This window comes from Coturnix japonica, chromosome 3 (assembly GCF_001577835.2).
Source record: "Coturnix japonica isolate 7356 chromosome 3, Coturnix japonica 2.1, whole genome shotgun sequence".
NCBI classification, from domain to species: Eukaryota; Metazoa; Chordata; class Aves; order Galliformes; family Phasianidae; genus Coturnix; species Coturnix japonica.
The window spans coordinates 47,292,591-47,319,876 of NC_029518.1; the positions used below are offsets into that span (position 1 = coordinate 47,292,591).

The 27,286-nt window shown below is 39.5% G+C and overlaps 1 protein-coding gene across 5 annotated transcripts in view; it reads right to left on the reverse strand.

Moving 5' to 3' along the window:
• PHACTR2 (phosphatase and actin regulator 2) overlaps positions 1-27,286 on the reverse strand; it is a 110,818-nt gene that overhangs the window by 20,806 nt on the left and 62,726 nt on the right. For 3 of the 5 annotated variants that reach the window (XM_015858285.2, XM_015858287.2, XM_015858289.2), the window contains exons 2-5: positions 20,242-20,409; positions 13,377-13,457; positions 10,295-10,453; positions 1,916-2,152 (exon numbers count right to left, since the gene is read on the reverse strand). In XM_015858285.2, coding sequence (XP_015713771.1) covers positions 1,916-2,152; positions 10,295-10,453; positions 13,377-13,457; positions 20,242-20,409 — 645 coding nt within the window. The remainder of the gene's footprint in view (positions 1-1,915; positions 2,153-10,294; positions 10,454-13,376; positions 13,458-20,241; positions 20,410-27,286) is intronic. The other 2 variants (XM_015858286.2, XM_015858288.2) reach the window with 2 other exon arrangements.

Here is a 27,286-nt window from a genome sequence, read left to right on the forward strand (position 1 = left end):
GCTCACAGCTTTAGGCAAATCATTGTCCTTATGTGCTATAAGGCCACTCTACAGCGCTCAGTGCAGGACCTACTGATACTGCTCTTATAAGCCATGTCCACTACATATCACTGACTTCACTTACCTGCAAATCAAAAGGAAACAAAGAAACAGTACATGCAATAGCTCATAATTGCAGTGGAAATAAATAGTGGCTCCAGCCTGCATATTACTGAGCAGAAACCTTACAGAGTAAGTGGATGATAGTAACAAATGGCTCTGGTTCTGATTCAGGAAAGCATTTAAACACAGGCTCCAGCCAATGAAACCAGTTACATGCCCAACCTCAAGAACTCCCAGACAATACAAATACACAGTCACACTATAATTATTACCGGGAAAAGTTAAAAAGATGTTTTCTGTTGAGGAACCTCAGTGCCTCATATTGCTGCTCTCCTTCACAGGACTGGATCATTGGCCTCATCATGTATTCACTTTTACGGGGATGTGATAAACCTCAAGTATAAAATATCACCCCCAATCAGTTCTGTTTATTAAGTGCTGCAGATGAAAACAATACACCTCAAAGAAATTACTGGTAAAATACGTGCTATTTTGTACAAGGGGCACATTGATATATTCTATACTCATATGGTCTCAAGTGTTGCCTGAAATTTCAGCAAGGCTACTAGAAGACAAATCTGGAATTTGAATATATTTTAATTTATGAACTGAGACATCTTAGAGCTTGTTAGCAGTCAAAAACCTAAACACTTTTCTATCCAGTGGGTTGTTCTGTTTCTGAAAGGTCTGCTGTTACAAGGTTCCTTCAGCTGAGAGGAACAGTTTTCCATCTGAAAGTGAAATACAAGCAGCAAATTCTGGGTTTTCAAAATGTTTATTCTTGTGGCCTATTGATGTAGTAGGGACAGCTAATACCAAGTTAATAGGTAATTTATGGCAAAGTTACTATTGTAACTTTAGCATTCTTGCAGTGTTTTCCAACAGTTCTCTTCTGTATGCTTCAAATACAAAACTTGCCAAAATGTACAAGTTATGAAGAAGTATACTTGGAGAGAAACCTGGAGGGACTGAAGGACTTTGAAAAACTGAAAGAGGATTGAGAACACAAGGTTTGTATAAGCTGGCTAATGGATATATACAGTCAATTCATCATAATACTGCTTGCATTCAGATTGCATTTGGATGATTTCATTTTGGTCGTTGTCTAAATCACAACCAGTTGAACTCAAGATCAGTACCTTAAAACAGCTACATAAAACCTAGTGTAATTGCAGAATTTTGGTTAAAACGTGCAGTGACAAACACATCTGCTGTGTGCCTGATGACTGGCACTTTCCATTTTCAGTGTATATTTAGGATCACATGAAGTCATCAACAAGCTCAGGAAAGCCTGGTCATTTCTAAGGAGTTTTTTTTTGTTTGTTTTGTTTTTTTCAGATAAAACAACTGCTACTCAATAATCTTTAAGGATATCTTCACGGTTTTGTCCTTCATCACTTTGAAAACTTGTAATTGTGTCACATTGCACGGAGTAGTAGATGTTTCCAGCAGGTTACAGAAAAATCAATAGATTTACTTCGGAGCAGTTCAGATGTATTTGTTTTCAGAAGTCACCTCTTTCCTTGCTGATCCTTTGGCAGCTCTCTGAGTCATTTTATTGCCAGCACTTGCACGTCAACTGGGAATTGAGTATAGTCTCTGTTGTACTTGGTGTTGTGCATATATTCGTTAGACAGCAAAATGATTCATCTCGGGTGTTTGCAGACAGCAGAACCAGAGCTCAGCGAGACGTTAACAAAAAACATCAGTGGCATGCTCTTTAGTAGCACAGCTATGTACGAAAGCAGAAGTCCTGGAAGGACCCTCATGCACATGCACCCACCTTAACCGGCACTGCCTGTGCAGTACTCACCAACTTCTCGATTTGCACTGTGGCTTGTTGGCTTGGGAGGCGGGAGAGGAGGCTGCTTAACAGGAGCCTTTCCCTTTTTTTTAGCATGAGGTGCTTCATTACTCTTATGGCTGGTGGTGGCAGAAGCAGCAAGAGCATTTTTTGGTGGTAGCGGAGCTTTTTTAGGTTTAGGCTTAGGCTTGGGTTGTGGTGGAGCATGAGATGCAGTTATTTCTGGGCAGTGATCAGTAGTGTTCTCTATGGATAAGAAAGTGAACAGAAGCCAACTGACACAAACAGACACCACAACATTCAACAGCAAGCTAGACAACAACTACCTTTTGCTGCTTCAGCTCTAGGGAATCAGGAGAGACTTCTTTTGTCTCTTACTAAATTACTCCTTCAGAAAAAAAAGTTACTACCTGTCTCAATTCAAGTTCTTCTCATTGAAGACTTTTACCCAGCACTGCCCTCACTCTTATCTATTCTGGACTTCCAAGGATTGTCTTGTATCCCCAACTAAACTGCTGGCTGCAAACTAAGCATGACATATGCCATTTGCTACAAAATTCCCTTAGATTTTTTCTTGTTCTTTGAGATCAATCAGTTGTAAGCGATCCAGTTGTCCCTACCAAGACTTTGGAGTAGCTTTAGGTTAGTTCTGTGGACTCCATGTCCAGATGTGGAGAGAACACAACAAGTTCTTGCATGCAACTTTGTGTTTAGTTTCATCCAAAGGGAACCTTGTTTGTGTGCTCTGCAAATTGAAGACAGGTAAGTGGGAAGGATCTGGAAATTCAGTTCAAAACAGCAAAGCTAATGCAGTCGAGCCATTTATATGCAACATAAAATTCTGAAACACGATCTCTATGGTGTTTAGACTGTAGCTGATAGCCAAATGGGAATCTTTATTTTGTCACACCAGCTCTGCGTCCATTTGGTCTCAAGACAGCTTTTCCACACCTTGCAAAAAAACGATTTTATAGAAGTAATAGCATACAATCAAAATCATAAGAGCTTTGCTTAGATGTCAGTACAATGGTCAGAGAAGGAAGGAGCCAAGCATATATGAAAAAGAATTCTAATGACCTCTTTTTTATCACTTGAGAGGAAACCAATTCACTTATTTCATCATGTTCCCACGAAACCCTCACTCTAACAAATTACATGGCTGTTCCTGCATCTCCTGGCCATTCCCCGCCCTCTTCCTTCCTACATAAAAGATTCCCAAGAGATAAGCAGTATCTTTTCACTGTAAGATTAGTAGATGAAAAACAAAAACAAACGTGTTGACAACATCAACATTCCTTATCTCAGAAACAAAGCCTTTTCAATCTCTAGTTTAAGGCTTGTTAACATGAACCTGATTCATCACCTGCAATTACCGAAAGCAACATGCACACATAACTTTTTATCAATCAAGAGAACTAATGGTAAACAGTTTCCAGCCCATATATTCATAGGATAAACTGGTTTTGCTAATATTATGCAAAAAACATTGTTTTAGAGCTAGCAAGCAGATTCTTTCAAACACAGATCCTTGTACAATATCTTTGTTTTCCTACCTCTTTCTCCTGGACCAGAGAAAGACTTTGGAGGAAAAAACCAAACATATTTGTTGCACTTCATTTCCTCTTTTACAGCAAGTGGTACCTGTTTATTAAACTCTACCTACCTTCATTCAAAGCTGAAAACCTGATTTAATTGTGAGAAAGCAAGAGATTGCAACATTTTAATTCTGTTATGACAAACACAGCAAGAAAAGGTAAAATTTCTATTTTAAAGACCTTAAAAGACATGTTCAGAAAGAATTTTGAATGTATACCATTCTTTTTCCTTATGGATTCGGCATCCTAAAACTTGACTTACTAAAAAGAATCAATTGAAAACCTGTGAATTATATGTTGTCACCATGCTTTGTTTTAAGTCATTAATACAGAAAGTGTTAAGAAAAGAATGATAACCTAGTACTCTATTCTCCACATTCTAAAGAAATGCAGAATTATTTAGAATCTAAGTCAATTTACATTCACCTGTTTAACTGATTAAACAATGTGTCACAATGTCTCACGTATTAGTGGAAAAGTACAAAATACAAGGATACATCTTTACTTAGCTGCAAATAAGCATATCTTAATTACACTCAATAATTATCAATCTTCTATAGAAAAATAAATAAAAATTATTAATGAAAAACAAAATTTGAACTTTTTTTTTTTCAAACCAATGTCTCTGCTTTCAGATTTCAGTTGTGATTAAGACAATTTATGGATATCAATTTATGTATTATGGACAATTTATGTAATATCAATTGCAACTGAAACACCTCACCAACACTGGGATATCATCTTTATCTAAGGCAGTTCTTTCCATACTGTTACGCACATTATAACACTTTTTTTTCACAGCAGAACTCTTTTTGCTTGGATAGTGATGACTCCCTTTCAGCCTTGACTACACCTTGATTACATACATGCCCTTTTCTTCTCCTTGATCAATGAGTCTTCTTGCTCATATCTGTGAGGAAGTCTGTGCTCTTGCCCATTGCTTTAACCATATAATTCCTGTTGGTATCATGTTACCCTTGTATTTTCTGGGATAGCTTCACTTTTTTATCTCACCATAATAAATTTGATGGCCCTCAGCGTCAGTTTTATCCTGCCTAAACTGTTGTTACTCATTTACTCGAGATACTCAGTTCCCACCTGAGCAACCCATTGTACTGGCTTTTTTCACTAACTATCTGAATTTTGAAGCAAACATATTTAATCAGGATTTTGTCATATAGTACCCATGTTTTTTTGTTTCTACAGTCAGAGCTCTGATATTAATCTAGCTCGCAGAGAACCAGTAGTCCTGCAATATAAGCACGTAATCTTAATCAGCTGCAAAGCACCCCTCTCCTGGAAGATGAGCACAATTTAGTTAGGTAAAATGGAAGGTGGAAATAAGGTATAATTTGTTGTTTATTGCAGGGTAAATCCCTCCAAAATGAAATTAAACAGGAGTTTTGAGAATCAAGAGTTTCCTTTCCAGCCTATGCAGAGAGCTGTGTTGTGATTAATCAAAATCCAGGAAACTGTCACTTAGAAACATGGGACACCAGACAAGACAAGGTGTCTTTTGTCTCATTTCTGGACTCGCTGACTGTGCTGGTGCAGGTGGTCAACTCATACAAATCCTTTCATAAATTTTAGATTCAATCAGTTCTACTTTTTGTTTGTGCTACTGATACTAAAGCTCTGCTCAAGGAAACACCTATTTTAGTTGTTAGAAAGCTTCCTTTAATTTCCAGTCCAAATGTATTTCAAGACTCTGTCTATTCCTTTCTACTTTTGCCAGCATTGTCCTTCAGCCATAGTCTCTCCGGGCTGTACACCAATTTGTTACATTCACCAAATGTGCTCAAGACTCAGGCTCTGTTTTGCCAGACTGAGCAAGAACAGCTGTCTCATAACCCCCTCTGCATTAATTCCAGTTTTGAATTCATCCTTCTTGAAGACAAATGAACAGATCTGTACATCTGCAGACTTCCAGCTTTTGCTTATTGAGTAATGTTAACAGTACCATGTGCAAAAGACCCTGTAACACAGGAAGGGTAGAAACCTGAAGGAGGGAGGAGAAAGGGGTAGGTGTAACATCTGGCCTAAGTAACCGCATTTAAATATTTCTTATTGTTTCCAAGATAATACAGGGAAAAAAAAAAACAACCAACAAAACACAATACGAAACAAAACAAGCACATGCTGATAGATCAACTGTTGCATAAGATATAAGCTGTTAGATCAAGACAGAATATCAGTAACATCTTCATTGTTAGCCGCCTATTTTTACCTTTTCTTGGTCTATAAGACACTTGGAAAGCAAACAGGCATGTAAATTTCTACATTCTCTTATACTACCTGTACAGATACTCTCAAACAATTCAACAATTGATCTGCTAAAACCATGTCCACAGTCTTATTCCTGGAGCCACATTAGGATTATTGGAACAACCAACAAACGGCAGCTTTACAAATTAGGAGCTTTCCTCTGCCACTCACATAACGTGGGTGAAAGCTTGCCCCTCTCATGTCAGCCTACTGGCAGGAGAATGCCTGGCTGAATTACTGGATGGTTTCTGCCCAAACAAAGCTTTATCCAGAGTACCTTTCCTTTTAAGAATACTTGGATTCAGTCTCATTTTACATAGTTCAGGTGACGAGCAGAAGATAAACTATTTTTAGAATAACTAGTCGTAGGCCAGCAAATATCTGAGCTAGACTGAAACCTACAAGTAGATTCTTTGGGAGTCAGGCAAAAAAAGCCACCACCCATAAACACCCATAAACTTTTATGTATGGTGCAAATAACAATGATCTACAGAGCTGAGAGGTGTATGAAATCTGCTTATAACATGAGAAAGAACAAAGTTTGTCTCGTCTCTCACAGTGAGTGGTTCGAAGGATTGATCTGCTGAGAGGTTCCTGTTTAAGGCCCTGGAAGATGGGGGCTACTACTTTGAATTCACCAGTTGTTGCAGGGTTGTTTTTTTGTTTTTGTTTTCTTTCCTACTTAGGGAAAATAAAGCAAAGGCCCCTGAGAAAAGAAATTCAGAAAATTTGAGTTTAAAGAACATTCCCTTGAATGTAAATTAGAGTGCTGGTCAGCAAATATGCGTACTCATAAGATCAGGGCTTATGACTCCAGCTTTCCTTTTCTGTTTATCCATGAGAAAAACAGAAGATTAAATTTAAAGGTAGATATAAAAGACAGTGACAAAACATAGGAGAAAGAACCTCTGAACTCAACATACCAAAACTTAAACATTTGTCAGCTCTCAGATTAGTTATGCTGTGGAGGGAAAGCACTATACAGATGGATCCTATTAATTCATTTGGAAACAGAACTAGAAATTGTTTCCTTTACTGAAATATGAGAAATGAGAAAACCTAAGAGGACCTCGGTCTGCTATAAATGGTACTGGAACATTTCAGAAGCTTATGTTCCATGTCACCCAAAACACCCACAGCACCCACAAGAGACCTCTGGCTTCCTGCAGTGCACTTATTTATCACTCATGCCTGACTGATGGTAGGCAAAATGAAACTTCTTATTATTTTTTTCCAGGTAGTATCTCACCACCAGTTACTGAACCTTTCACTTAACTTAAGCTAACAATGAAATTATCTACCAGAATCACAAAAAGACTTAGCACATCAAAAAAGAGTAAGATCAAAGTTTACAAACAACTCAGATACAAACCCAGGGTTCTCTGGTGTGTCTTGAATGCCAGAGACAGCTTGGGAAAGTGTGAATGAGAAAAGGAGCTCTGACTCAGTACAAGGAAGTTCTACAATCCGCAGCAAGCATGCTGTGCCATCATGCCACACCACTATGCCTATAGCGGGAAACAGCTACAATTCTGATCTCTATTCTACCCATGTTGCTTTTGTACTTCTCCAACACTCTTGCAGGGTAAAAGAGGAAGAAAGAAGGGGATCCATGGATCCTCTATGCAAGATTCATACGTCACTGGGAACCTGGAGTGCTAAGGCCCACAGGGGCACTTTCAGACAAATGCCATGGATCTGAAGCCCTGGCATGCCAGCACAACCCAGCCTGCTGGCCAGACAGCCAGCACGTACTCTGGCACACTGCCTGCCCACGTGCTGCTCTGTATCCCTTCCAGTGTGCTTACAGAGAATGGCTACAGTTGAGCTCTGTGTTTTCAGCGAAAGATGCTAGTGACTTGTAGTCAAAACAAAACCAAACTAAGGAAAAAAAGTATTCAGAACTCAACCCTGTACACATATCATGTGAATAAACAATCCGAGAAAAAGATCCAGGGCTCTGCTTTCCCATTTGCAAAGCTTAATAACTCAATCACCTGTTTTTGTAAAAAACACTTAATGATCTGTATCACTAGCTTCTTAATATGTCACCATAAAGGAGAAATTTCCTTATAAACACACTGTTTATATAATTGATATATCATAGATACAAAAAGTCATGGTCACACTAGAAAATTTCCAAAGGTATTTTTTCCCCAAATACAAAAGATATCTGCAAGCAGAGGGTGCACAGTTTGCAGGGATGCTTGGCAGCACAAGGAGCAGCATTCAGGCTGCTGCTTCACTCACTTTTGCTTAACTCATTTCTACAATATGTGGCTGAGCTGACTGGTTTTGCCCTGTTGCTACAGCATTTCTGTGGCTCATGCTAAAACATTCTTCCTGTGACTCCAGACACGTCCCCTGCTCCATGATGCATTGCTGCCAACTCTTACCACTTGTCCACTGTGCCTGCCACACTTGGTCTTTTTAAACTTCCAGCATCAGCAGTCATCATCATTTTTATGCAGGAAGCTCATTTTCAAGACCCATCTGAACTACAAACTGAACCTAAACAGCAGGAATTATTCCTGTCTTCAGGTCTTACATAGAAAGTGCAAAGAACTTCCTTAAGATTTACACAATTAATTTTGTGACTCTAAAAAGCCTAACATCAATGAGCTTTAATCCATTGCTCTTGACAGTCCAGCTAGTATTCACCTATCTCAGTTCTTCTGACAGAGACTGCGTTCTGGAACAGCAGCATGTATTATCGTCTGACCAAAGGACACTGCCAGGTATACACAGTCCTGCTGCAGCTATGATCTTGACACACCATCATCAAGATGGTGCTAATGCAAACCATCACATTAGCAGCTCATTTCTCCCTCTGCCAGTGGGTATAGGTGTGATACAGACCCACTGTAGCTGCCATAAAAAAGCACTGAGGACTACACCACCAGGGGTGTATCTGCAGGTGCATCTGCAGGCCTTACTCTTTAACAGATGGACTCACCTTCTTGTTTAATTTGTGATAAAGGGATAGCTATATATGTTCTGGCACTGAGCCTGCTCTCATTCAGCAATCATTTCAAATTTCTATAAGGTCAGCAAAATAGAGAGAGAGATGAATGAAATAGCATGTTTGAAATAGATATTGAGCCTTCCTCTTTTCATCACAGTTCTGCATTCTGCAGCATCAGCTAGATGGGATTTCAATAGTTAGAACTGTGTATCTCTAAAAAAAGTGCACCTTAGGAAAACCTTCAAGACCTGACAGGTTCAAAAGGCTGTACTTAGGGATGCATAAAATAACAAATGATCTGATCTAACCTCAAAGTTTACTTGAATCATTTTAAAGGAGTTTTCCGTGGCTATTGCAAATCTTTTTTCCTGACCCAATACACATCTGGTTCTAGTTGGCATAAAAAGATACACGTATTTAAATGTCATGAAAAGAAACTAATTATGTATTTGGGGCCTGTTGGGAGACAGGAAGTAGGGAATCTCACAAGAAGTGCAGTTCTCCTTGGGAATCCAGCCACTTTTTACACAGTCAAGTGATTTACATAGTTCAGAGAAGAATTCAAATTACTGTGTTAGCTGAACTGATCCTCACAACCTCCAGAGGCTCATTCATCACTAGGTGAAGGTTACTAGGAAACACTGGAAAGACTGCTCTGTCTAACAGCCAGCCATGAAGTTCTTGGTCTTTTGTGTCCTTGCTCTTTCCTGTAGAAAATCCAATAGATGGACCAGTATTTAAGAACGCTCACTTTTTCTTTCTTTCTTTTTCTTTTTCTTTTTGACAGTGAAAATAAGTGGTCCAGTATTCAAGATACTAGAGAAAGAGGTTAAATGCAGTCCAAATCCTTGTGATTCCACTTTAGTTCTTGACTTTTCCTTATTCAGCCAAATTTTGTCACCAAAGTGAACCTGAATCAAGGTAACAAAATTAATATAAACCTCAAGATTTGGGGCACAGTGAATATTTAACAGGATTTAGTGCATTTTATTTACAGTAAATTATATAGACATGAAGTACATTTCCCATAAATGACTTGGGTTCAGTTTGTAGTAGTAATGTATTCCCTTGAATCTTTCTGAAGAACTGAGATTTAAGTGCTTAAGAAGTAATGAAAACCAATGGGAATGAGCTGCCAAAGTTATTTTCAAAAATACACACAGTTTTCAAGTAGCTTAAACATTTGAACTTTTAAGCCATGAGCCGCTTCTGCAATGATATTGCAAGGTGATGCAGAAACACCTGATGTCATCTTTCACAAAAGGAAAACCTGGAACCGAAGCCTGCCCACATCTACAACAAAAAGTTCACACTGAATTCAGAAACATCTCTGCATGTAATTTCATGCTCATATCATGCTTCTATTTGTTACCTTACAATAACCACAGTAAAACGCATGCCTACCAGTAATGAAATATCCATGTTTTGCAAGTCTATCTTTTTGGCAGGTTCTGCTGACATCCTTGTTGCAGAATAGAACTTACAGCATGTATTGGTGCTGATGGAAGAACACATTAACATTTAAAGTAGGTGGGAAAAAAATTGATAAATGCGTCCATTTACCTTTTTGATCTTCTTTTTTTCCTTCCAGTCCAGATGATTTCTCTGATAAAGTGCCATTATCTCCGCTGGCTTTTACTGCATTTTCTTCCTGTATGGTTTCTTCACCAATAGCTACAGTGTGTCCGTTTGAAGTTTCAAAATTTACTGTGACATCACCATCTGAAATAAAAATTAAAAATTAAAATTAAAACTAACTGCTTCCTTAGCACTTACTGACAATACACACCAACTCTCTGCTTTCAAGTCACCATGGAAGCAAAGCAGAAAGATTTACTGGACTGTATAACAGGCTCTGAAAATTAACTCTTTAAATGATCTCCACAGGCTGCCAGGTCTTTGAGTGGATATCTTCGCAGTAGTGGGCCCACTTTCCAGGTCCAGCTTTAATGCTCCATCTTCTGATGTGAATGCCATACATGTCAGCATCCCATGCTCTCCCTGCCCACATCCTTTACAAGGAAGTTTTTCACACAGAGGGTAGTGACATACTGGAACAGGTTGCCCAAGGAGGCTGTGGATGCCCCATCCCTGGAGGCATACAAGGCCAGGCTGGATGTGGCTCTGGGCAGCCTGGTCTGGTGGTTGGCTACCCTGCACATAGCAGGGGGTTGAAACTACATGATCATTGTGGTCCTCTTCAACGTAGGCCATTCTATGATTCTATGATCCTGGTTTACATAGCTTAAAGCTGTTCACATGGAACACAATGTATCTATAATGTGTTTCCAAAGGTCACAGACCTGGACCTGCATAGAGTTGCAGAACAACCATGTTGTTCCCACTGGTTTATCAGCCAGGAATCAGACAGAAATTTTCAGAATATACATGATCAATTCCCAAATGTGAATTTACTATTAATGACAATGACTCATTACCCAATCCTAAGAATCAAGGTTAAGACTCCTTGTAACATTCCATACTATTACTATATTTTGCAAGTCCAATTCTCTCCCAGCTTTTATGACTATTACTGACTTACCGGAACTACCTCAACTATGTTTTCTTTTTCCTCCTGAAAAAAAATAAATAAATTCTTTGTCTTCCTTATTTGTGCCTGTGTCCCTGGAAAATGCTGTGTACTCTTGCTGGCTCACAGCTTTCTCTATTGACTTGTATCTGTTCTCTATTCTATACATTTTAAATCACTGCTGATTTTCTTCTCTGGTTGTGTCCAAGACTTGCTATCTGTAGGTTGTTCACACTATACTTGCAGTTCTCAGTGATGATTGCTCTCCTCCTACAGGATGCTCTTGTCAGCCAAAATTTATGCAACTTTACCTGTAATGTCTTCTGGCTCCTCCTGTTGCTTCTCCGTTAACTATGGTAATTCCACTCTCCTCTTCTTGTTGGGTGCTGTGAGATCTGAATGTTTGGTAGTTCCCTCATTTCAATACAATTACGCAGCCTCTCTCTTACTCCCTTAGGCTGCTCTGTGGATTAAGCTGATGGTTTCACTCTCACCCACACAACTAACTTTCATTTGATGTGTAAAGATGATGTGTGAAACCTAAGTTCTGCCTTCCTAACCTTGTCTCACTCACTATAGCTGATATTTGCTTTCCTCCTATTTGACTGCAACATTCAACTTCCTCAGCTTTTTCCTTACAGATGCTCTTAAATCCACTTCTCCGTCTGCCTCCACATGTAAGATTCCCACCTTACTCATATTCTGTTAACATCTCATCTACACCCTTGCCACTTCCCACCTCTTTTTTCTCCATCCCTTGTGAAACACTGTCACTTCTTTGCATTCCTTACCTCTCACATTTCAATACTTTGTAATATTTCTACATCTAGCTTTCAGCTCTGTAGACATTCCTTCTAATTAGCTTCACACCACCCAACCACTGTCTACCCTGTATCTCTGTTTTCAGCCCATACAAAACAATCCAATGCTCCTTAAAGATCATAATTTTCATAACACAAGAAACACAGACTGATGAAAGCAACAGACTGGACTGATAGTCTTCTTAAGAGGGGAGAAAGAGGAAAAAGTTTTTTTTTTTATCATTCTATCCTTTTACCCCTTTTAAGAGTGGAATAGCAGGTCAAGGACACTAATGACCAAAGCAAACATATTTTCAGGATGAATGACACTCCTTTGTTCAAAATGTTTTTGACTTACCTGAGATGTTAACAGCTTTCATTAACTGAGCCAACAGTCTAAATGAATTTTGCAACCATCAATCAACAAAGTCATACAGCTGCCCAAAAAAGCACATAGCAAAAAATGTTCAAAATTACATATGGGCAAATTGAGGTGTGGCGATTTCACACTTCTTGTTTTAAGTCACATATAATGGCAGAAACAAGTTAAGAAGCCAGCTATGCCGGATATCACATTTTAGTAATCGGACAAGACAGTAAAGACAAGTGATGTTACATGCTAACGAACAAACCCTCTGCTTCCAAGGATCAACGTGTGCAATTCTTCAGCTCAGGCAGGGAAGTACAATTTGTAGGATAGACCTATTTTAGGAAATTATGGAGTTCTCGGACTTATCAATAAAGTGATGAATGGTTTAATTTTAAGCTACTGAAAATGATTTTAATCACTTGATTTTAATCCCATCTAGATTTATAGATACTTAAGGATATTCAGAAGAATACTACTAGAGGCATTCCAGAAACATAACTGGAGGTGGGGCGGAGGTGTTAACCATGGTCTACCCATACTTTTCCAGGCACAAATTTGGGGTTATTAACTCTAAATTGTTTTTAAACAAGGAGTGTTTTCCCCACAGACTTTTATAGTTGTGATGCTTGTGAATGTGGCCTGTGTGGTAGTGGTGAGATCTGTACCATCTCAGCACTGGTACTTTTTGATACAGAAATGGCAGCCATCCATGTTTACAGGAAGCATACAAATATTTGAAGATATGGCCAGAAGTGAGGTGGCGTTTCTTGGCAGAAGCAGCTACAGAATGCGTATTTTTTGACTTTGTTTCATTCAACTGGCTCAAATTACTTCTTATGTTCCTCTGCTTTATCTCCTTATAACTAGTTATACTACACAGAAACAATGCAATAGGGATTTTACCATCCATGTTTAGGAGCTAAATTCTAGGTAATGTGTTATCACCTTGCTCAGGCATTTCCTTCAGCACTCCCCTTCTTATCAGCTCCTCTCTGCTTTGTCTTGTCGAAATCTTCCTTTCCAACACTAAAGAAAAAGCACAGTTAAGAACAGATTTATTGCCACACTGACAATGCTTGTGAAAAAATGTAGAAGAGAATTAAGAACCCCAGACAGGTCTTCTTTCCCTCAGCTCTACAAGAGAAGTGGTCTGAGTTTCCAGGGACGCTCTCCCACAAATTTAGCCACAAAAGATGGGATTCATCTGATCCAATGTCTTCAGCTGAGATGGGCTCAATGGGGTTTCCTTCACAGTCAATGGGAATATGCACTTCCAGAGTGAAACTAAACTCATCCAAGCAGTGACATTTAATACTTAAAAGCACCTCTTTATCACTGATTGGAATTACTATATCAGTTTAAGATACCTTTATCTACTCTTACAGATGTTTTGAGAAACAAACCCTGCTCAGAGCAAGCAATATTTTTGATCAAGTCATAAAACTGCTCACAGAGTAAACTTTGCACATCTATTTTAAACAAAAAAAACGAAAGCAAATCTTGGGGAAAAAGGGTTAGAAAGTTCTGTTCTAAAAGGGAATAACATCCTCATCCAGGCTGGTTGGCTGTCATGGAAAAAAATGAAGCACCCTGTTTTTTAGGTTAAAAAAAAAATGCATAGAACAGACACAAAAAAGACTTTGACATCAAACATTTTAATTATTTTGTTTATTTCCCATGGGAAAAATGTAGAACAGTTTTATAGGGAAAAGTATTTACAGATGGCAAAATAGAGTAACTCCCCACTCCACCCTAACCCTGTACCAATACGATTTTGGTTGGTGATCTGGGGAACCGCTGAAATGATTTATGGAACTCTGGTACACGGTACAGAAAATGTGAACATCGTTACTGTAAGACCCTCTATTCACTGCATTATTAGCAGAAGTTAATCACCTTTTCCAGTTCTGCTTACATATGAACATCAAAACCCAAGCGATGTTTGGAGCTAAAGAGATGCAGCTCCATCATGCAGGTCATGCAGAGAAGCTTCAGTAGCTCTGGACTTTATCCTATTAATGATGTGGGATAGGGTGATTTATCTCATCAACTAATTCGAACACTCTGGTAATCCAATTATTCTGTAGTGCAAGCCTAATTGCTCTATGCAGATTAAATGCTGCACAAAGTATTTTCAATCTCACTTGAGCTGGACTGGTTTGAGAGAAGTCGCATAGAATCATAGAATCGTGGTTAAGTGAGTGCTACAGTGAGGACGGAGAAACTCCTCACACGTTTCAGGAATTTACCCTCTGTGACAGCACCCAACAAACTTATTTCCCAGCAGCAGGTAGCTCTGGCTGCAATTGGTTAAACAAGAATGGAGGCACCAGAGAGGCAGGAGCATAGCACTGCCAGCTTCATTTGGCTTCATTTATGCTGGAAGTTGATCCTAGTCCTGTAAAGCAGCTGCTTGGATTGAACTCTTCACAAAAATGACTGCTGGTGTAAAAGCCAGGGCAGAAGGGCATAGCTGGGAACAGGGGTAGGCATGGCTGCCTGAATGCAGACCAGTTGAGACCGCCTTCCTAAGTTCCATTCTTAAAACGTACTTTCATTTTTCCCCATTACATTTAAAATTATATAACTTCCAACTGCATGCCACGCAAGTTATTTACACAGCAAGCAAAGTACAGGAACATGCCATATTCTAGCATGTTTATCTTCATGTAGGTGAACACTTGCTCTTTCAAAGACCTCTGGAGAAGAGAACAGGGACAATGAGGCCAGAGGACTATGAAGGCAGGCACTGACCAAGTACATTTATTATTTCCTCTGATATGAAACTCGTGGATGAATTCTTTGTGCACACAGTTTATATGTTTTAGAATCATAGATCCATTAAGGTTGGAAAAGGCTACCAAGATCATCTAATACAACTGTCAACCCATCGCCACCTATGCCCAGTAACCAGGTCCCTAGTGCAACATCTATCCTTTTGTTGCTGGCAATAAAAATATTTTCTTGCTTTTTCAGTTTTTAAAGTATAATTTACTTCCTAGTTTTTTCCCCCCTTTTTTTTTGCACCTGTTTTACTGGGGACATTGAGGTCAGATGCTCTCCCAGATATTTCTTTGTGAAGTTTAATCTAACAATACTTGGAAATACTTCCTTTCCATCAAATTCATTAACATTGAATCTGACCAGCTACCTACGTCTCCCTGAAGTTTTCAAGATGATGTATTTTTTTCAGTTCTGCAGCACTGTATCACACTTAACGAAGTCATGGAAAAGACCATTTGCATTAAAAGACATTGACACCTTACACTTCCACTAGAAGACCTCAAAGCACTGTATTGACATTACACAGATTTTGTTATGTCCTTTCGATTATCTCCGTTTTACAGATTAGAATATTTATGAACAGAGAAGAAGCTTAAGCCCAAATCCTTAATCATCTAAAATGCTAGCTGTAAGTGAAGTTTTGATTTAAACTGATTAAACTCAGTTAATTCAGTTTCAAATGATAATTTATTTAAAATATTATTTGATTCATGGAAAGAACAGTAGAAAATATGCTAGCGTTCACTATAAGTATATCCATTTTAATTCCTACAAAAAAGCCAGGCAGGGGGGTTGGAGCTTCATGATCCTTGAGGTCCCTTCCAAGCCGGGTCATTCTGTGATTCTGTGATTTCAGTTTAAATAAAAGTAATAAAAAATATGTACTCTTGTATAAGAGGAATGAGGACACTGTCTACTCATGAGTCTGCACTGGGTGCTATTTAGCCAGGGTGAACTCATAATTTTAATTTATTTCTAATTCAGGTCTTTTCACTATGTAATACGTTTCATATTTACACAGCCAACTATGTTGAACACAACAATTGCACTGAGAAAGAATGGACATACCGACATTCAGCAGCTACTAACCTCAAGTAGTCTTAAGAACCCATTATTTTATTTAAAGAGTTGTGTGAGATTCTGGATATCCTCCAGACTTCAGTTTTGCTTATTCAAAAGATACTCAAGAGAATTCCAAATTTTAATTTTTCTCTGACCCAGTAAGAGCTAAAATTGCCTCCCGCTCCCTGTCTGCACATACTCTCACAGCACAGCTTTGAAGTGGCATCTACTTCATGCCAAGACTTCAACCGCTGCCTTCTTTGCCTTCTGAGTAAAACACTGAGGTGGGGGTTAAGATTATGCCAATACATGCGATGACAGTCATACCATCTCCCATGGTCTCAGACAGGGAGGCTGGCCACCTGCATCTGAGATACACACACACGCATCCCATTCTGTAATGTAAATACATCTCTGACTGAGCTGTCTGAGGAAGAGGATTTCCTGCAGGAAATTTATTTTGTGCGGATGTTTTCCCCTTTCTCATGTCAGACAAGCGAGTTTCTTCTGCTGCGTCAATTAGCAAAGCAACAAGGGGCAACTTGCCAAGGAAATGCATCTTTCTCAATCTCCGTTGGCCTCAGGTCTGTTTCCTCAAGAAGTACAAGGGTAATTTCTTTGTTTTTTCTTAACCTTTCTGTTTTCCTGAAACAACCATCTGAGGCAGGACGAATGCAGTTCGATCTGGTTCTCATTTCTGACTCCAGCCTCACAGGAAGCATGTATATGAATGTAAGCAGTCCCATATCTTTCTTACGTAGAGCTTAAAAACAAATGACTACGTCCCTACAGCTCTGGGATTTCCTAACAGCAAAATAACACTCAGGCAAGTTCAGGTATGCTTCCATTTCAAGCTAACCTGATTTGTTCTGAATATACATGGCTTGTTCACGGTGTAGCTGGGGCTGCCACCCTGTTTCTAAGACTTCTGAGGACACAGTACCTTACTGCTCCAAAAACATAACGATTTATCTGCGTCTTTCTCTATATGGAATTATGAGGGGAGGTAATCTGCGTTTTTGACCAAGACAGAGGAACTGCGGGAGGATGCTCAAAGTCAACACAAGTGACTTATTCTGGTGTGCTTCTGCAAGCACTACTGGTACTATTCATTAGCAATCAGCATGGATTAAAGGTGTATCTACCCTCAAACAGGCTGCTAGCAAAGGACCAGTACAGCCAGACTTGGAAGAAAAAGCTTTGATTGCTGACAGGAGGATGAATGACAAGAGCACCTAAGCAAGACTATGAACCAATTGGCCACTACATTGATACTAATTGATATTTAGATACCTCTTCCACTCTCAGCATAAAAACTCTTGAGAACTGTAGTTGTGCCACCTTCATCTAGACACAGGTTACACCTTAGAGAGTCACAAAGGATAAATTCCTGTATAACATGTAGGAGGAAACAGAAAATCTTTAATTTACTTTTAAAATTTACAATTTAATTTAATCAAGCTTTATTTTCTCTTCATCTCCCCATCTTAAAGAACTGTTATTTTACTTCTTAGATGACAGATGAGATCTTCATATATTACTTAAGTCCAAGTATTTCACTTTAAGGGGAAAAAAAAAAAAACCCAAAAAAACAACTGAGTGCTGTGATGGTTGGCAGAATGCATGTAATCTGGGATTTGTGAATACACGCTGATGTACTGAATGTACAGAAGGATACTAAAGTTTTCAAAGTCTGAAATTAATTCCCCATGTCACTTTACTTGTACAATCCCACCCAAACAAATGAAATATTAAAGTGTAGTGGGATGGATGATTAAAGCCTTGTGAAAAATAGAACATATGGACTCCTTTGAGAGACGGAAAATATCAATCTATTGAATAATGAAGAAATATCAGAAGTTTCCAAACTTGCACAAAAAAGCACAGGCTTTGTTCACCAAGACATGCATTGAATTTTGTATATTCATGTTTCACAAACAAGCACTGAAGTACTCTACATAATTTAGATTATTAGAATGGTTTTGGTTTTTTGCTACCTGTGTTTTACAACACTAATTTTACAGACCTATATGTTACTAAATATAGCAGCCTTTGCTGTACAAAGCATGGATACATATGACATGGTTACCTGGCACAATGCTGTTAAAAGAAATCAAAGTGTTTTGGGAGAATGATTTAAAAGTCTGTGTAGAAGATGATACGCAACACAAGATACATTAAGCACTTAATTCATCAGTTGGGTTCGTTGATTTTCTTGGGAACAAAAACTATTGAATATAAAGTTCTTTGACTGGACTTAGAGCAGGAACTTCAATTATTTAACTATTACCTCATTCTCCATTAACTTTTCCCATGCTCTGTAACATTTATAGACATACTTCATTTGTGCAGATAATTACCTTCCACTTTTCAGTACAAATTACGTACAGTCACATATTCAGCTGACCAAAAGAGATCCCAGTTACATGATCTATGCACTATACTAATCTATCACCATTGACTCTACTATTATTCTGCTGAATTGTAGTGCAAATTCTCCTAACTCTTACAGACTTCTGTTTGCACTCTTGTGTTCTCCGCTTTGAAGAAAAGATTTATCACAAAATAAAGCTCTATCCCTGGAAAAAAAGACAAGGAAAGCTATATTAATTTATTAACTTCCAGACCTGAAAGGCAGTGATGCAAAAATAAAGTTGAATTTGTTGTAAAAATCAGCTTTTCTAAATGTTAAAAAGCTCCAACAGAGGCTCTGTATTTCCTTTCTGATTCAGTGCACTTTACTGACAGTAATCGCAAAGCTAGACCACGCATCCAAGTGGTAACCTTTGCAGAAAGGTAAAAGCTATTTCTTGTTATGTTTCACTGTATTTAGCTTTCTTCTGGATCAGATTTGTGATACAGCTCATCACAGAACAGGTGCCAGTACCCAGGAGGCAGTGGAACTAAACAGACACAGCTCAGATAATTGAGAAGACATAATTATCAGTGGAAAATTAGCTCTAAGGTCATTGAGATAGACACTGCTCTTTATTAAAAGTTTTCTGTAGCAATTTCTAGGGGTTCCTAGACTTAAAATCTAAAGCAGTGTACACCCAAATGTTCTGAATGGGGACTTTTTGGAAAACAGGTTCTATTGCCTAAAGGTATGGAAGACAGTGAACAGACAACTTACAGTGTGGTAATGAATCTGAAAAGCCATGGACTCTAACTGGGCTGAAGCTGACAAAAGCACAACATCACATGTTTGAATCCCAAAACTGAAGTTTGGGATTTTTCTGGAGAAAGCTGGGCAGAGCTGTGACACAGAGACACTCACAGATGCAGTGTGGGTTAAGTTTCCTAACAGCAGGAGTGACTACAGCCGCTTCAAGCCTTAGGAGACATCCACACAGGGATAGCAGCCAGGACAGCCAGAGCATCTCAGGTGGTACAAGCACCTGTGTTTAGGCAACTGAATCCCAGCCTTCAGTCTTGCTCATGTTCAGAAGGAACAATGTCCAGTCACAGCATTTTATTTCACACTTGCTCTTCAAGCCTATCTGGTTGTGGAGTGAAGGGGCTGAGCAGCCCATACAAAGACAGTGGTTGCAAAGCTAACCTTCATTTTTTTTCTGTGCATGACCACATCTGCTTCTCCTCTCAGACCAGACCAAACTTCTGTTCCCATGTGAAGGCAAGGCTGGTAGTAAAACACAGAGACATTCCCAGCATACCCGATGATACATAGCACACTGCTTCATGGTTTTAGTTTAAAAAAAAAAAAGTGTTAACAACATCAAACAAATATAATATGTAACAAATATTAAGACTGCACACTTCGGTAACAGGTTCAGTACAGAAGCTGAATAAGGATTTTCCTCATCAAAGGTCAAACAGTTTTTGTGTGTGTGTCTAATACTGTGCCTAAATAATCCCTGACACATCTCAACACCCTTTCAGCTATTACCCCGCAAAGCCATCACAGCAATTCCTGCTATTTGCCACCAAAGGCCCACATGCATACCTGCTGATGTTTCTCTGAATTTCTCACTGGTCTTCTTCTTCCTCCATTTCCAAGGTTTAAAAATTTTGCCAATGGTAGAAAGTTTGCCCTTTCTCTTGAAGGGAGGAGTTTGGGATCCTGGGGCTGGTCCATCTGAGTTAGCGATTGAAGCTTTATCCAAGCCATCAACTAAATAAATAAACAAGAAAAGAAAAGGTCAATAAAGGATGGAAATCATAATGGTAGCTAGTAGCCAAACTGCTCCACTGCCGGATTGCTGAAGGCTTTGTGGTGGTCCCCATTTTTCTGTTCCAGAAGGCAGAGATGGGCATTTTATAGCACCCTGCACCACCAACCGGTCCTCACTCCCATATTTCTATATAAGAACTATGGTTTCATAGAGCTTTCTACTCCCGAACCTGCAAATATGTCAAACATGCTTAACTTTATTCACATGAGAAGCTTCACTGAAGTAACTGCGATTACTTACGTACATAAAATTAATCACAAGCTTAAATGTTTGCAGCATAAGGGCTCTGTAATTGCTTTCATTCATCTAAACATTCCAATTATAACCAATTCAGAACAGAGCTGATGCCACTGTCAACAGAAATAATGATAATCATGGATCACTAAATCAGAAAGTGCTATTCAAAGAAGGAAATATCACTGTTCCCCTTTTACAGATGGAAAATATGAGGAACAGAACAGTTAAGTGTTTAATTTCATGTTTGCCAAATGGCTTCCTGAGTCCTAGTCCTCTGTCCTAGCTGTTAAAAAGATGCGTATTCATACATGTATCATCACAGTGCAATCTCACTATCCTGTTTCTCAGAAAAATGGCATTTAATGAATCCTATATTTGTCCCAGACTTTAGATTGATCTAGGATGTTATAAAAAAATCCTTACTGTGAAAAAGCTGATGTAATGCAATCAGAGTCCAAGAAACTTTATTCCTTAATGCTTTGAAATGAAGTACTGGGACAAAAAGATCCATTGTATAAATTCATTGAAATCTACAGAGTTAAAACCAGAGATAAATTTGTGTGAAAATGATAACATTCACATCAATAAATCTGAGTTATGCTGTAGAATACAACAAATCCTATACCGTTAGAGATGGAACAGATAGCTTAAGAAAACGTTGCCAGCAGAAATAACCATTATTCATATGCATAAGGATCTAAGGTTTTTGGTTTTGTTTTTTCCTCGGGTACTTTCTGGTCCATAACAAAGAGATAAAATGAAAGGATGGCATTGAAAAGCGTAACACCAAGATTTTGGCAAGGAGGAGGCTAGGCCTATCCCTTGCATGAGCAGGCTTCCTTGCTTGCACATCCCTGAAAACATCACCAGGCAGTCCATTGGGAAGTTCAGGATGAGTCCCTAACAGGTGGGTTGGCTGGCAAGAGATGGGGATCAGAATGCCACCAACACCAGCCAGCAAGCAGCTCTGGAGGAAGAGAGAGGCACAGGGCAGCAGAAGGACCTCTGCAGGGTTGCCTAGCCTGTAAATAGGGACTGTACTTCTCTCTAGGCTGGCAGTCAATGTCTGTTGAGTGAAAGAAGTACAATTACTTGAAGGGTAGTTAGAAAGGTAAGATAGCTTAATTGTTCTTTGCAGTTCCAGATGGCACTAGAAGGGGTGAGGGCCACAGGCAGTAACTCCAGAGAGATTGGTTAGACATAAGGAACATGCTTCTAGAAGGGCACAGCTCTGAAACAGGTTGGGGAATCTCTGCCATTGGAGGTTTTCAGGACATGGCCAGGTGTGAGCTCATCTGCTGTCAGCAACCATCCTGCTCAGAGTGAGAGACTGGACTATGTCACCTCCCAGTCAACATTTCTGCAGTGCTGGGGGATGTGGGAAGGCATGGTTACTTGTGAAATCTGTGCTAAGAAATCTAAAGAATCAGAAGAGAGATGCTGAAGAGATGAGGATCTGGTGGCTTAAGAGTTCTGTCCTGGGACAGGAGCCAAGAATTATCTCACTGACAGAGGCAGACCATGAGTTCATTAGTGAAAGGCTACCCGCTCCTTGGTGGCAGCAGGACAAAGCCCATGTTCTTGTCTTCACTGGCTTAGCAAGGCTGGGTTATTGATGTGAAGAGCCTGCACCCTGGTGATAGACAGCACAGTCTCTATAAACACTAGAACATAGAACTTTTCAAATCCTCCTGGGTCATGGAGCCCAGCCTACTGCAAGCAACCACTTCCACAAAAGCCTCGTTTAATTTTTTTCTCCTGTGCCTGCCACAGGGAATGGAGGAGGATTAAGATTCCAACAGTTCTCCACTGAGAAACATGCATTTGGATCATTTGCTGCCCTGCCCGCTGATGAAAATATATAATTCTGAAATAGTGGTATTCATCCCAGCTAAAGAAATCCGTCTGCTTCAAATTAACCACTATATAGAAAAAAAGGGATCAATTTAGCGGTGAGTGATTCTGTTTAGGAAGACTGTAGCTCTTGAAAGCAGGATTCTACAATAACGCCTGAGAAGAAAATATGAGTTTATTTATCAAATGAGTTCCATGAGAGCTCACAATTAGGAATTTGCTTATCCCTCAACCTCGCACCACTTCCTTCATTTGAAAAAGGAAAAAAAGACCCAAATATGTACTTGAAAAGAATAAATAGGCACGGCCGAGCGTCACTGGTTGGTTTTAGAAACAATCTAAGACAAAATAAACTCCTAAGAAAAGAAAGGATGCTTTTAAATACAAAAGCAATCACAAGGTAGCACATTTTGGCAATTAGTGAGATGCCCATGAAAAACAAAAAACACAACAATTTCAGCAATGATGTTCCAGAACATTTATGGAAAGATCTTTTCAAACATACTACCTTTCATCTTTGAAAAACTCAGCAAGAAATTGGTGTTTAATATTTACCTTGCTTGCTTTATAGGTCATATATTAGAAATAAAGGGTGTATTCTTCACTTCAGAGAGCTTATACATCTTCTATTAATCATTTATAAGCATTATACACTTGCACTGAGATGAAAAGAAACATCTTTCCAAGATTAGAGAAACTTGGTCACTTGTGTTATTCTTCTATTTGTACAGTGTCTTGAAGTTCACCTTCCCACCACCTTCAAAAAGTCAAAGAGTCATTCCACTGCCGTCAATAACCATCGCCATTAAGTTTGACAATAGGACTTTTGACTGTACTTGCTGCATAATCTACCTGTTATATTTCAGTCCTTTGTCCTAGATGCAGATTTTACAGCTGAAGGATAAATGTCTGCTTGTACTGAATGCTGGAGGAAATCAAAGAAAACTCATTTACAACTTCCCTTGAACTATATTCATTTCTAAAAAGAAATAACTTTATTATTGTTTGGTCAAATCCATTTTAGAGTCTGCATACTACTTTCCTGGACTTCATGTAAATTAATGACAAAGCTACAATGCTACTCCTGCTCTGGTTCTGGGGAACAAAACAGACTGGGATGGAGAACTATAAATATGTTCTTCTGGACTGAGAGTCCAAGGATAAGTCTGTTACAAAATGGAGATTGAAAAACACAGTGAAATAAAAAAAGGGTTATTGTTGGAGTTAATTCTCCCTGAACATGCACTGTAAACAACAGTGTAGCTCTGACTGTTCATGCTTCCATTGATTTTGCTTCTGAAGGAAACCTCCACACTGCTCCAGCTTGCAGAGGTTTCTATTTTAAAGCTGCTCTGAAGAGCATGAACTAGATTTGTTAAGCATAAATCTAAATGAGAAAGTGCCTCATGCTCTAGATGCAGAGGAACATTCAGTCTGGAGTACCACGATACAGCCAGCTTGAACCAAAACAGCTTCAACTGTTTTATACACATGTTCATTCCCATCACACTGCACTGCTTGCTAACACAGACATGGTCTGAATAAACAGAGATGATACACTGGTACCAGTAGTGCACCAGTCAATTGGAAAGGTCCAAAGTATACAGTCCTGCACTGCTTGACACATCTGTGTCTGTCTTTGCTTACTAGCTAGAGGATAGCGTTTAAATCGATATACTCAGGGATCTATCAGTCCAGTTAACAAAAGATACAGGGGAAATAAGTTGTGACAAACATCACCCTCTCAGCGTATTAATCGTTCCCACTGATGCCATCCCAACCATTTTATCATGACCCCCAAGAGGAGATCTTGTTGTAAAAGACCAACTGCAATGCTAACCAAGACACTGCAAAGCCAAATAATTCTGGCAAAGGCTGAGAGCTCAATGATGGAAACAAAAAGCCCTTCCCTGCGCTTGCAGGCAGCCAGCAAATATTAGATCAGTTTACGGATGACCTTGACTTTCCCATAAACCACCAAAGATGGAAAGGCCTTAACTGGTTTGACTCTAGAAAGGCCACTTACAAGAAGCAACTTTGACCTCTGTAGCTGCCTGGGGGACACTTTTGTGCTCTGAACGACCTCCAGAGACACTGTGCAGCTGCAGCAGCAGTATGAATTCCTTAGTTTTTCAGTGGCATTGTACACTTCAGCACTGAGATGTTTGTGTCAGCACTGAAATACGCAAATACCTTCTTCAGGTAAGAACCTGCTTTACAAAATACAAGAATCTGTAAGAATCCTTCCCGTATTAGTCCATGTTCACATTCAGTCATGAGGAGAAGGAACTTGTTATGTGCTGTAAACAAGTATGAAATGTCTTATAAAGTTGCTCTAAAATTGCTGGAATAGATGCCATTGAAAATGTTTAATTAGTTTATTCTTGTCACAAAGATTCTTGAGATCCTGGAGTAAAAGAGCAATTCAGGCTACATCCAACAAAATAAACAATGCAGAATTTCGGTGTATTTGTCAAGAGTTGTGCTATTGGGAGCCTGAGGGACTCCAATCAGAAGCTCCCTGACTCTGAAAGTGCAGGTGCTATAATTCATGCCATTAACACTACCTCAACCCTCTGCTTCTCTGCACTTAAAGAGACTTTTAAAGAGGGGGAACCAAGTGCTCCACTGACCTTGATGTGCTATGGGTAGTACTGGCACTGAAATATTACTGTGGTATCACTCTATCACCCTTAAAGTGTGGGAGGATAATTTCTGTTCCAATACGAGTGACCTGGGATACTGTCATATCTAATCGTAAATGAATTGAGAAACGCAACAGAAGTTGCAGCAGATTCAGTTCAAAGTTAGCTTATGTGTGGATTTAGGTCAGCAGAATTTCTATACTACTACCAGTTGGTTCAGTCATTTTTCTCTTCTTGTCACTGCACCCAGATGTCTGCAGGGGTGTGCTGCAAAAGTCATCTTGGTTTATTGAGACCTCAAAACCTCTTTTTGACAGTGTTATGATTTTCTATACAGTCTTGCCAAGGGGAACAGAGTTTGAAGTCATGGTTTTTATGCCAGCAAAATCAACATGTTTGTGCAGCTGCATATTATCCCAATTTAGTGACAAGAACAATAACTCATCGACTTGCTATAGAGTATGGTAAGCCGCTTATTCCCGCAGCTTACTGGAAAAAACATCAAGACACCGCATGGTAAAATGTTTGACATGGTCATTAAAAAACAGAAGTCATTCTGACACAATCAATGTCATTTTCAATAAATCTCCCAAATTCTGTAACGCTATAACAATTTTTCTTGACCAAAACCAGATGGAAAGACAGGTCTTTTTCTTTTCTCCCTTTTCGTTTTCTACTTGGAAGGAAGAAAATGCAACTAATCCCTGGTGGATAAATTGACAAATTGGAGAGCTACAATCTACCTCAGAGCAGCACAATGAGTTGGCATCCGAATGCTTTTGCCTAGCCATACATCTGGAGTTTAACTTTGGGGAATCTCTGTCATGAGCTAATTGACTTGATTGTGTTTTAATTAAATGAAAGGAAAAAGCTGAAGTTCAAACGTAGGCGGCTGAATGGTAGTTTCCATATGGAACTGCCGATGTTGCAAAATGTTAATTGGGCCTCCTGCTGGCAATGAGCTAAACAGGGTGGGCAGTGGCTACTTCAGATGGGCTCTGGCTGCTGCCTGAAAGCAGTGGATGTGGGTAGTGGGTGGATCCACCTGGGGAAGCCACAGCCTGAATGCCCCCAGGTTTCTATGTGAGTATATGCACAGACACCTCTTGGGTTGATGGAGCCACGTGTGAACCAACAGTGCTGAAGTTAACAAAGCTGAAGTACTATGAAGCTGAACCACACAATTCCCATCTCACCACAGGCAAAACGTTGCCTTGCTGCCGAAAGCTGAGCACAGTGCAGGGCAGGAAATCCAGCTATTACATCTGTAGACTAGAGGCCATATTCTGTTCCCCCCTTGGGTGACAATTCCCTGCCTAAGCTCTGCATAAAGCACAGACACTGCTACATGGGTATTTACAATGGATGGGAGCCTGTGCTCCCCCAAAAGTGACACGATGCATGCCCAAGCCTCCAACATGTTAGCTCTATGCTGCAGAAAAACAAACCAGGAAACCCCACGTTAAGTTAGATTTGCTGAAAACTTGCATGGCTCTTCTCTTTCTTTCAGCCAACACCACACCAACCATGCACAAGCACTTCTAAAGCTTTTGGAGATCAGCACGTTAGCACAGAAGAGGGCCACCCTGCCCCCCAGAACACAGTTGTTGGGCAAAGAAGAGGGACATGAGCCAAGCCACGCATTTCAGATTTCAGCAATGATGCTGGCTCCAACATGTATTTATTTGAGCTCTCCCTCTCTCCCATTTGTATACTTGGGATTGATTTGCTTAAAGCCCAGAAGACCGTATTTAGTTGTCTATCTTTTGGGCGTGAACTCCTCGCCCCACAAGTAACTGCTTCCCAGCAGGCAGGCAGGAGACTTCAGCTTGGCTTTCCATTGCCTTACACAGGAAAGGGAGAATAAGGCAGTGTTAAAATGAGGGCTTAAGACACATTTGCTGCTTCAGTTTCTCACCCTGGCAGGATTTCTGTTCTAACTACACTAGGGTAAACTACAAGGCACCTCTTTGCCTTAGAGTTACCTTAAATGTTGCTCTTTTTTCACTGTTTGCTTATCTGGTTACAAAAGCCACATCTTCAGTGCTGTTGGCTGTGTTAATTCACAAGCTATCACATT